The 12325-nt window shown below is 44.2% G+C and overlaps 1 protein-coding gene across 1 annotated transcript in view; it reads right to left on the reverse strand.

The window, feature by feature from the left end:
- ZRANB3 (zinc finger RANBP2-type containing 3) overlaps positions 1-12325 on the reverse strand; it is a 208443-nt gene that overhangs the window by 89556 nt on the left and 106562 nt on the right. Inside the window, exon 9 of the mRNA XM_060257117.1 lies at positions 4642-4761. Within this exon, the coding sequence (XP_060113100.1) occupies positions 4642-4761 (120 nt within the window). The remainder of the gene's footprint in view (positions 1-4641; positions 4762-12325) is intronic.

A 12325-nucleotide genomic window follows, 5' to 3' on the forward strand; every position in this document is an offset into this window, starting at 1 on the left:
ACTGGATTTCTGTGATAACAAGTATGTAGTTCTTTATTCACGGTCATCCGACCAGCTTAATACAAACAAAAACAAAATCATAAAAACAAACCCATCACCTCTTACACAAAATTCCTGACTCCTACTATTACACATATTGTTAAAACTCATAACCAAGATTAACATTCTCAATTTCCCTCCTTTCCAACTGAGCAGCATAACAGAAACGGGCAATCTTAGATGAAACATCAGAATGAGCGTCAGACAGGAGGAAGGCAATTTGCTCATCCTCCTGCCTGCCCGCCAAGGACCCAAGAATCGGAGAGATTAATCTTGCCCTCAAGTCATTGTAATTTGGGCAGTGCAAAACGATGTGGAGAGTTGTTTCAACCTCATTGCAATTGCAGGGGCACAATCTTTCCAGATATGGGTACCCAGCGTAACGTCCCAAAAGCACCAAAGAGAAAAGTGCATTGAGTCGTGCTTTTCAGAAAGCTATCCGATATTTTGGGATAGTGATGTTGAAAAGATACCTGGCTGGGGACAGTACTTCGGCTTGCTTCCCTAGGAAAATGTGTGCAGAAAGACTAGCTCTAGCAGATCTCAGTTCAAGCTCCACCAACCTCAGGCGCAGAAGTTCTTTCGCATCCCTCAGTTCCATCATTACTAGGGACTCAGGGGAGAGATCACAGAGTCTAAAATGATCTAAACACCTTTTCTCCCAGGTTCCCACAAAAGAGTCGAAAAAAATCAGATGGGGAAGGCCACCTGGCTTTGAGAGAACCTTCAAGAAGTAACAAAGGGTGTTTAACCACATAGACGTCTCGATGCTTGGGATGCCAGATTCCAACCTGATGGCAGTGTTTGGCACACAACTGGGAACAAACAGAAGCTTGCGCAGGAGTTTAGTTTGTACAATCTCCAACGGCTTGGTGGTTAAATAAGGGGCAATTTCAGTGCCATAGAGCAACTGGACCCTGGTCTTTGCAGTATGCAACCTTAATGCTGCAGGCAAGAATTTGGCCCCTTTGGAGGTATAAAAACGGTAGATGGCATCAGCTGTTCTTTGCGCAGATTGTGCAACATAGTTCTTATGTGCCAAACGCTTACCCTGATAATGAAAAATCACCCCCAGGTATTTAATAATTTTTACTTGCTCAATGGGTTTACCATTTAGAAACCAGCAATGAGCCTTGAAACATTTGGCGAAAACTAAAACCTTGGTTTTATCTAAATTAATTTCCAACTTTTCCTGCAGACTGGTCTGGGTTAGATGGCGAAGGGCCCTTCGCATTCCAATCTGCATCCTGGATAGTATAAGCACGTCGTCAGCATACGCCAGAACTGGAATATGCTGATCGGCGAGCTTGGGAGGATGTAAAGCCAAATCATTAAAGGAGGTTAGAAGTGAATTTATGTACAAATTGAAAAGCAAGGGGGCGAGCACACAACCCTGTCTGACACCCTTGTTCACTAAAATTGGTTGGGTTAAATGGCCTTGAGATGAACATCTTATCCTGATGCCTGAGTTACTATAAAGGCTAACCATTAGCAACAACAGCCGTCTGTCAATAGACGAAGCTGCAAGCTATTCCCATAACCTGGATCTGGGTATCAGATCAAAGGCAGCCTTAAAGTCGACAAAGGCTGCAAATAGTCTGGAGCCCTTTGTGGCCAAATATTTATCAACCAGAAATTGCAGCACCAAAGTCTGATCAAGGTGGGATCTTCCGGGGCAGAAGGCAGCCTGAACATCGGCAATAATGCCTTGAGAATCCATCCAGGCCATAAGTTTGTCCCTCAGATGTAAGGCATACAGTTTGTTAATAGCACTTAGCAAACTAATTGGCCTATAGTTCGAGGGGAGATCATGACCCCCTCTTTTGTAAATGGGCACAATAATCGCCCAGCCCCAATCGGCTGGCATGTTTGCTGTCTCATCGATATATGAGAAAAGGGAAGCCAATGTTGGAGCCCACCAATCCCGATGCTCTTTGAGTAGGTCAGACCTAATGTAATTCCCCCCCAGGGGCTTTCCCGCTTTTCACCCTCCCTAAAAGGGAGTTCACTTCCTCGCAGGTGACAGTATCCCAGGATGGAATGTCCTCTGTTAGCAACTTCGCTTGTAGGGTGGGGCTGTGATAACAAAAATAAGTAGTAGTTCCATCTTGCTGTAAAAACAGCTATGTACTTGGGTTCGCCTCATCTTTGAGTAAAATACCCAGATGCCTGCTTCGAACTTTCAAATAAGAATGAACACTAATGAAAATATTTACAAGGTACCTGCTTTGGTGGTTCTTCTTTGTAATGTGTGAAAGGACTACATGTAACTTTTTTATTCCCACTGCATTTACACATTAGAAAAATAGTGTGTGGGATGTGCGTGTTGTTTAACCAAAGCTCTCTAACATATACTTCACTGTAGCCTACACATAGTAGGGAGGTAGAAAAAAGATGAATAACTACCTTATACACTATGGGATAGAAGTATGTATATGATAAGAACATGACTTGCCTAGTTAGTCACTATATAGCCCCACTGATTTCAATGGGAGAGCTCCCTGTCCCATGGACTTTCACTATGGGCTGGGTTCTGCAGGCACTAAGCAACGGGCCTGCAGTTGTTGCCATAATACTATGTAGACAGACAGGAAACCAGGATAGGATGAAGGCATTCTTAAATTCAGAGCTTTTTTTGATCAAGAACACATAGGAGTGCAGTTCCAGTAGGCTTGGCATCCGGGTGTGTGGTCTAATATGCAAATAATTTCCTGCTGGGCTTTTTCTACAAAAAAGCCATGGAAACCACAAATTGTTCACTAGTTTTCCTCAGAAATTGGGGTTTCAAGACAACTACTATCTCTTCCTTCACCAATCTTGCTTTAGCACAAAAGATAGTTTAAGAGACTTCCAAAATCTGAGACAAGTTCTTCCCAACTAACACTTTGGAAAAACAAAGCCTATCTGATTGAAATGGAGAATCTCCTCTCCCCCCGCCCCCCTTCACTCTGCCGTCCCCGGTCTGGCTCCTCCAGCCCTTCCAAAGAAACTGACTGGCTGCCAACTTATCTGCTTGCACATCAAACAGGACTAAAGGGAACTGATGTTTTTCAGAAAGGGGCAGCACCTTTGCCCATCTCTCACATAATCTATATCACCTTCTCATTTTAACAACACAAATTAGAAAGAGCTTCTATTACTACGTCAGCTAATGGACTACATCCAGACTTCACATACCTCTCTCCTCACTCCTTTTCTGGGTTGTTGTTATTTTGGCTTATTAATCACTCCATCCCAACTAACACCAAGCTCTAGGTGATGTGCATCAATAATATGGAAATACGTAAATTTAAAAGCAATAAAAACAATCCAAACTAAAACATCTTACAAACCCCTGATGGCACCCTATTTAATTTCTTCTGTTTCAGAGTGCTGGACATCATATCGGGGGGGGGGGGGGGGGAGCTGAGAGGGGCATGGGAAATGGGGTGCCAGTTCAGCAACCATTGCTTTCCTTACTTGAAAGTCTGGTGGAACCGGAAGTCCGTCTCTTAAATGATTCTTATAGCATTTATTTCATTCACTTTGTAAAACAAGCATTAGATATTATATCCCATATTCCTATATCTTAAAACACATTTAGGTTATCTTCTCTTTGAGACATAAATGTTGTTGTAATTATATGAATTTATATGTGTATGTTCCTTTAATTGTTGATAAGTTGCAGTAGAAAAAGGGGGGTGAAAGAAGGGGGTGATTGGATGGTCACTGAAAGAGTGCGGATGGAGCTAAGAAATATGTGTGTGGAGAGAAAGAGAGCGAGAGAAGGCATTCAGCATTTAACTCTCAGCAGAGCAACAACAGTTAACAGTCAGTTGTGGTCAGTCAGCAGTCTGAGAAGCAGTCATCTATTTAGAATCCCATATTAGTGATGTGAAAGGCATTAAGATTCTAGAGAAGAAAAGCAGAATACTATAGAGGACATATTAGGAGTTAGATAGAGAGCCAAAAACTAATATTTTCAAAATATTATTGGAGTGTGAGAGAGAGAAGCTGTAAGATGATTGCGTTAGGAAGAGAAAGGAGGATTTGAGAGTGAGGAGTGTGTGAAGTGAAAGAGTGACTGACACCTCAGTCAGAAGTTGCTAATATTCACTGAAGAATTAAACTATAAACATTTTGAACCAATATGCTTATTAAAAGGTTCAGGAGCTGTGCTCCTGTGAGCTCCTGCTGAATCCGAGGCCTGATTGTACTTATATTTAGACTGTGATTACTTGTAGAGCATACTGCCTATTTTGTATGTGCAGACTATGACGATATGTAGAACATACTGCTTATTTGGAATTTGTCACAATACAATTTTGCAAATTTGTATGTATGCATATTCTACCTTAATATGCAATTTGAAAATAATATACTTTTAATTGCATATAATGCTTTCAACAAATTTAGTTATTTAGGCACTATTACAGCAAAACAAATCTTCCCCACCCCCATGTTCTGTGAGCTAAAATCTTTAAATTATTCATAAAATAGATGTTTGGCTCCTGGTCAGAACAGTGGCCAAGATTCTACAGACACAAACTTGAGAGGGTATTTTTAACAAGTACAATATAAAAATCCTTAAAACAGAATCTAATAAAAATAAGGTAAACTTACCTTGCTTTCTATGACAGCCTCTGTACATGCCTGGAGCATGCTTAAGTGATGTGCAAAGACTAGAAATTTGAGTGTGTCATTTTCAAGAAGCATTTTGATATAATCCTTTACTGCTCCTGCCTGAAAGACAAGGAGTTGTTGGAGTTTTGTTTCAACAAAAGGAAGAATAAAAGGCTAAACCAGTGCAATTAATATTTTGCTATACAAAATAAAAAGCTTTCCTTTCTCCCCTCTCTACTGAGCTGCTGTTATCTAATGCACATTTGTCTTATTAGCTCACTGACAGCACAAGATTCTTTTATATAGTAGATGCTATTTGGGGAACAACTCCTTTACAGTCCCAGGAGTTGTAACATATGAACATATGAACATATGAAGCTGCCTTATACTGAATCAGACCCTTGGTCCATCAAAGTCAGTATTGTCTTCTCAGACTGGCAGCGGCTCTCCAGGGTCTCAAGCTGAGGTTTTTCACACCTATATGCCTGGACCCTTTTTTGGAGATGCAAGGGATTGAATCTGGGACCTTCTGCTTCCCAAGCAGATGCTCTACCACTGAGCCACCGTCCCTCCCCTAACCAGTTGGCTTAGAATACCTGAAGCTATGACTTCTAAGGTTGGATCTGATGAGATTAAAGAACTGTAAGAAAAACCTGGGGCTGTTGTAGCCAACCTTCCTTAGGGGCACTCTTGTCAAGCTTCTGCCAAAAACTCTTCTCTGCACAGTCACTTAACATTTTGGCACTTTAGAAAGGAATGTCTGATAGATTCAGACCTATGGTCTATATTCTAGTGTTTAAACCCCAAGTTGTAACGGAAGCTTTGTTTCACTTACCATGAAGTTTCTTTCTCAGTGGTCCTGGAGTGAGTCAGTCCTTACTACTGGGAATGTAGCTCCTCCTCTTCCAGGATAAGGCCGGCTCAAACTTCATCCTGGAGGAGAGGGGCTTATCCCCTGGTTTCCCAGTTATATCCAAGCCTTGCCTCCCATCTCCACTATTGAGACCAGGGAAGGAAAAAACATACTCCCCCGCAAAAGGTTTTCCAACATCAGACTATCCCTCTGCAGTCAAAGACCTACATTAGGGGAGCTCTAAAAAGAACCCAGGAAATAGAGAACCCTGCTCTCAGGAAGAAGAAACTTGCAGGGGGGAAAACACAGCATAATGATCTGTCTGAACTTCTTGAGCAAATCGTCCATACTTGGAAGCTGCTCCACGTCAAAGGGTGGGTAGGACTGACCCACTCCAGGACCACGAGAAAGAAGCTTCACGGTAAGTGAAACAAAGCTTCCGTTCTCTGGTAGTCCTGGTAGTGGGTCAGTCTTTACTACTGGGACATAACAAAGCAGTGCATCGCAGGGCGGGTTTAGCAGCTTCCCCAGGCAGACAGCATGCTAATGAAAACACTATTGGCAGAGAGACTGTGGCAGGGCTAACATAGTGTGACCACTTGAGTGGTACCAATGCTATCTAGTTGTTGCCTCTAGTTAGTGAGGTTGAATCTATTTAGTGAGGTTGAATATTTGCAGCTGGGTATAATATACCGCCGCCTGCACTAGCAGGTCCTCCTGCATCACAGAGGGTCTGAACTGGACCCTTCTGAGCAAGAAGGAAGCAATTACTATGATCTCTGCTCCTTGTTCTATAATCTACTACAGGGGTGGCCAACGGTAGCTCTCCAGATGTTTTTTGCCTACAACTACCATCAGCCCCAGCCATTGACCATGCTGGCTGGGGCTGATGGGAGTTGTAGGTAAAAAAACATCTGGAGAGCTACCATTGGCCAACCCTGATCTACTAAAACAGTTTCTGGATAATCTGAAATGGTGGAAAGGCATACAGAAGACTCCTTGACCAATCTTTGTTCAGCAGGTCTATGCTACTGCCTTTTGATTTTGTAATCTGGACATGAATAGTTTCAGATGAAGATTGTCCTCTATAATAACCAAGAGGTCCACTCTTAGTGTCCTGAATTTTTGACACTCCTGTAGAAAGACTTTTCAGTTGAGCATCCATTATGTTTGCTCTATCATTTGTCAACTCAGCCAGACAACTACCAAGTTGTTCTGACCACTGCGCGAATAGCTTTTGGGGACTGAAGATAGTGCTCTGCCCAACAGATCAGTTGCCCATGTGTAAAGTTTGGATATGAGTCCCCCCCTCCCCCATACCTGTGAACATAAGCTTTGGCTCTTGTTGCTGGGACAGCATCCCAGTATCTGGTGCTGTTCACATTGGTCAGGTCTGCTCTGGTGAAGGGGAAACGTGTGACTGAGTCACTACAGGGATTTCCCAAAGTCTCTCAGGGACCCTCTGAAGACCTGTTCTGTCCTTTGGCACGCCATCTGTGCCCATGGGGGGGGGGCACTGAGAAGGATGCAAAACAACTGATAGGATACTCCACTGCTGGAAGTCTGGATTTCTTGGAATCTCCTGGTATGAGAGAATAAAACTTAGCAAAAAGATTTAGCCTCAGGTTGCGCTGGCTGTTCTCATCCGGCTTCATCACTGAGTAACACCCCAGCTGATAGAGGCACCCAAGGTGAATTTATTCCCTACTTTGGCAGTGATTTTACCAGAGCCCTTGGGAAATTCAGCATCCTCATCTATTATCCCATTTTGGGTATAAAGAAGGTCCAGGGTTGCTAAGACTTCAATGAGAGTCTAATATAAAGATCTTGGGGAAACAGCCCGGCTACTAGGGCAGTAGGCAAAATCTCTGCCTCTTCCTCATATAATTCAACTTCTTCTTTAACAGAAGAGAAGGGCTGAGGACTCAGAATCCTTGTTTTGGTCGCTAAACAGAGGACTGCAATCCCTGCGGGGCCTGTAATTTGTTTTGTTCAACTCTCTCTCTCTTTTTAAAAAACAGGTTAAAGAATTTACCCACACCCTCATCTCTGCCCCATTCTTTGGGCTTAGAGTCTGACTCTGTCTTTGAGCACTTTTTCCAAAGGTCTCAAGAATCCTTCCTGATTCAACCTACAGCCATGAGGATTATTGGCTCTGGCACCTTCCCCTGAAATATCCATGGTTTGGTTCTAAAACTGAGTATCACTATTGGATGAAGGGGAATTTAGCAGTTAGAATTCAGTTAGAATGCTGAGTCTTCCATGTTGAATCCCTGGGCTGCAACTGAAAGCAGTTGCTCAGCCTGAAGTATTATTCCCTCTAAGACCCAGGGGCTAATTCAGTATAAGGCAGCTCCTAAAATGGTCACCTTTCCCTCCTTTTTTCTCCCTGAAGGCCTGCAGCCTGAGGGGAACAATGGGGCCTCATTACCCATGGCGGAAAAAAACAAACCTCCGGCTCCCAACCACACCAGAAGGAAGGGAGGGAGAACTTTTTCTTGTCCATTTGCCCACCAGGTTCCCTTTACAAATGAGTAACACTGGGCCCAGGCAGAAGAAAAGGGAAAATGCTGGATCTGTGGCCAAGGCACAACCCTACCTTATTTGCAGGGTGTATCCAGCTTGGACCTCCACTGGCTCTGATTAAATCATCTAAGCCAGAATTGATAAGGTCTCAGCCTTGTGAGCTAGCACCTTATTCGCAGGCTGCAGCCTTGGACCTCCACTGGCTCTGAATAAATCATCTACACCGGGATTGATGAGGTCTCAGCCTTCTGGGCTAACGTGCTGGGCGACTCAGTTCTAAAGACTGCTGCTGACTCTGCCACTCACTTCTGAGTCTCCACAAGTGTGGGATCATGAAGGAACCAGCCAGGAGGGATGCTGGTAGCAAAAGCGGGAGTCAGTGAAGTTCCAAGACCACTGAGGGACCAGCCTGTGGTTTCAGTGTCAAAGGAGCCATGCAGTCAGCTGCTGCAGCAAAGCATGGGATACCAGAGAGGCTTGGGTGCCTGTCTGGTTCCCTGGTCAATTTCTTTTTTCTTATCAGAATCTTCGAGCTTAATAGAGCTCAAGCCGACACATCCTGCTTCAAAGGCAGGGCCAGTAAGACTGGGAAACCAGGGGATAAGCCCCTCCCCTCCAGGATCATGTTTGAGACGGCCCTATCCTAGAAGAGGAGGAGCTATATTCCCAGTAGTAAGAACTGACCCACTACCAGGACCACCAGAGAATAGACTTCTACATCAAAAGCCATGGCTCCAACTACAAAGTGCCTATCATCAATACTATCAACAAAGAGAAATATGAGAGACCTTTAAAGTGTCACATTGACCCCCGTGCAACAATTCTGCACACATTATAAGAAAAGATTTCCTTGGGGAAAAATTGAGTAGCTTCTCTCAACTCAGAAGAGGTCTGATCAGGCTCAGTTTGCTCAGTCAACAGAGGCAGCCTTGGCCAGAAGGTCTCTCGAGGTCGACTCGGTGCGGTGCCGCTTCTTGGAGTCGTCAGACTTCTTTAGGTGTTTCCCGGACTTAGGCTTGCTGGGAACCAAAGCCACGGAAGCCGCCGGTTGAGACGTTCCCCTTTGAGTTAGGGAGGATGGGGAGGATGGCAAATGGCTTTTGAGTCTTGCCGCGCGGTTTTTCTTAGCCTGTTTGCCGAACTGACTGCAATGCACGCAGGAGTCTGTATGGTGTGCCTCACCGAGGCAAAAGAGGCAGAGCGAGTGTCCATCAGTAGACGGGATTTTCGCGGCACAGCGGATGCACCTTTTAAAAGTGATCTTTTCCTTCCTTTCCATCCGCCCGGAGAGGGGGGGGAGGGGGGAAAAGGAGAAGATGAAAGATAAAGACTTTTTTTTTTATGATACCAGTTGAAGAATGAAGAGGAGACGAGGAACGTGAAGAGATGAGGAAGGTGTAAAAGAAGAGAAATCTGAAGGATTGCAATGAAAGCGGGAGATCAGCGAGGTAGGTGTTTTCCGGACGGTGGTAAAGAAGAAACTGAGTGGGTTAGGCGCCTCCCCCTCATCTAGGCATGCGCAGACGATGCCTCCTCCCCGGGACGAGGAGAAAGGCGCGCTAAAATTAACACTTAAGGATTGCTTTGAATTCTCCGAGGTTGGGCCTGATCCTGGCGGATAAACCCATATGTGGGACTGCACAGAAACCACGAAGAAGATCCACTCCTTCCCTTCAGTGTGATTCCTGTCCAGTGTCAGACAATGTAACTTTTCCTGAAATAAAATGCTTACCTGAACTGCTGCCATCTTGAACCACTGTTACTAACCATGGGAAAGATCTTGCATATCAAAGTAGAGAGTTGTAGATTGTTGCTAGTGCTTGATGTGAACATTTCTTTCCTTTGACACTAACAAAGGCAAGAATCCCACTTTGAAGATAAAGCGCCTTCAGGGACAGCTGCTTGGCCATCCCCGGAAGACTAACCGTAACAATAAGATAAGGGAGAGAGACTGTGTGAATCTTCGCACCTCAGCTCAGCAATGTTTAGAATTGTGGCCTTTGATGTATTCCGGTTAAAGTATGCTCTGCACTGCTACATAGTATCAGTCCCAATTTCTTCGTTCTGATGCCTATGGATTATCAAATAAAGCCTAACTTTGCAACAATTCAAGGTCTGGTTGTTTTGAGATCCCATTGTCTGACATCCAGGTCATTAAAGGTATTAGAATTGCCCACAACATCAGGAACAGTGTCAGATAAACCTGTGGGCTTCTCATATGAGCTGTTCATTCTTTTTCAGAAGGGACATGTTCCCCTGGCTACAGAGGAAAGGACACTTCGAGCCAGAAGATCCTTTGGAGGACCTGCGTCTGTTTTCTGTAACTCTGATGGAGATGTAGTGGGAAGATACTTGGGGTTGCTTTTGCCTGTAACTCCATTCGACCCATGATTTCCTGCACTTCCTGCACTCTGCCCTGATAGGGAGACTGTGTCTGGACTTCAAGGACATACTTCCTAACAAAGACTGTCTCAACACCTGCTAGCATGCAATGGGGGGCTGGATGAGGGCTTTGTGCGGGCTTTTTGCTATGAATTTTGGTGGGCTGGTAGCAGCCCTGGAGAAGGTATATAGATCTGGCTTTGAGGGTCATAGCCAGATCTGACACAAAGAGTCATACCAGCTGTAATGTGTCTATCTATAAAAATCCTTTTCTGAATCTCAGCAAGCAGTCTGATTATTGAGGACAGCTCTGGAGCTGACATAGTGTCAGATGGCTTGAGGGGACACTCCTGTTTTGGATTACCTCTTAATGCTATGAGTGGGAAGAGTGAACCTAAGGACAGGGGGAACCCCATCAACCCAGACACCAGGACTGGCAATACCGGACCCAATGAAAAGTCACTTCTCCTTTGGGAGCCATTCCTAAAGCCGAGGGGCATACACTAGATTAGCATCACAGGAACCTTGCTTTGGGATGGAGATTTTCATAAAACCAAAAGCATGGCAACCTTGAGGGTCAAACTCCAGGCCTTCTTAGGCTTCTCAAACTTCTACTTGTCCTTCATTGAAAACTTCGCCCAAGTGTCCCTGCCCTTCATTGACGTTGAAAAAGAGGGGAAAGGGCCTTGAGGCTCAGTGGCTAGGGACCAAATTTAATTCTTCTAAAATCTTCTAAAAATCCCTGGACCAAGGGAGGCCAAACTGAAAACAACGAGGGAACAGGCCTTCTCAATAATGGCTCCCCACTGGTGGAATCAACTACCAGAAGAGGTGCGAGCCCTGCGGGACTTTAATCAGTTCCACAGGGCTTGTAAAAACCGTCCTTTTTCAACTGGCCTATAAGATGGAATCCTGAAAGTGACATCTAACCATCTGGATATGTATATATATAAATATAAATATATATATATATATATATATATATATATATATATATATATATATATATATATATATATATATATATATATATACACACTGTACTGTAGCACCTTTTAATTGTAGTGATTTTAATTAATTTATTTATCTAATGTGTTTTAATTGTATAATTGTATTTATTATAATCATGGTACACTCCATGTCTTGTGAGCTGCCCTGAGCCTGCCTCGGTGGGGAGGGCGGGATATAAATAAAAGCTTATTATTATTACTATTATTATTATTATTAATTGGACCCCGGACTGTCAGCTTCCCTTTCACCAGCTAAAAAAACTGTTTACCTCTGAACTGGTCCTCATACATCCAGACAAAAGCAAAGGATTCATTGTCCAATGTGATGCCTTCAATGTCGCTATTGGAGGAGTCCTGCTCCAAGAAGGGGAGGACAGGCAGCTGTGCCCCTAAGCACATATCTGCAAAAAATTCAATTCATCCGATCGACATTGGTCAGTCTGGGAAAAAGAGGTGGCCACCAAGTTAGCTCTAACCACTTGGCAGCAATGGCTCAAAGGAGCCCGGGTCCTGTTTGAAATTTGAACTGATCACAAAAATTTGGAAGTATTATGCAACCGCCGGAAACTGAGCATAAAACAAATTCAGTGGGCAGAGTTTTTCTCCAAATTCAATTTCACCTTTCACCCACTCCTGAGGAAACATGACTTTCTGGCCGATGCCCTTTCCTGTCTCCCTAAGCACGACAGCAAAAGGGAGGAGATTGTTGACACCATGTTTACTCCCACCCAACTGGGAGGGGCAGCTGTCACGCAGAGTCAGAAGGCACGCCTAAAGGACTATCCTGACCTGTCCCCCTAGGGGGAGAGGCTTAAAGCAGATGTGGAAAAGGACACGATGCAAGGGGAGGACAGGTTCTGGTACAAAGATGACAGACAGTATGTTCCTGAGTGTTTGTGCAGGGAAATCCTGC

The sequence above is a fragment of the Heteronotia binoei genome, chromosome 16 (genome assembly GCF_032191835.1).
Source record: "Heteronotia binoei isolate CCM8104 ecotype False Entrance Well chromosome 16, APGP_CSIRO_Hbin_v1, whole genome shotgun sequence".
NCBI lineage: Eukaryota > Metazoa > Chordata > Lepidosauria > Squamata > Gekkonidae > Heteronotia > Heteronotia binoei.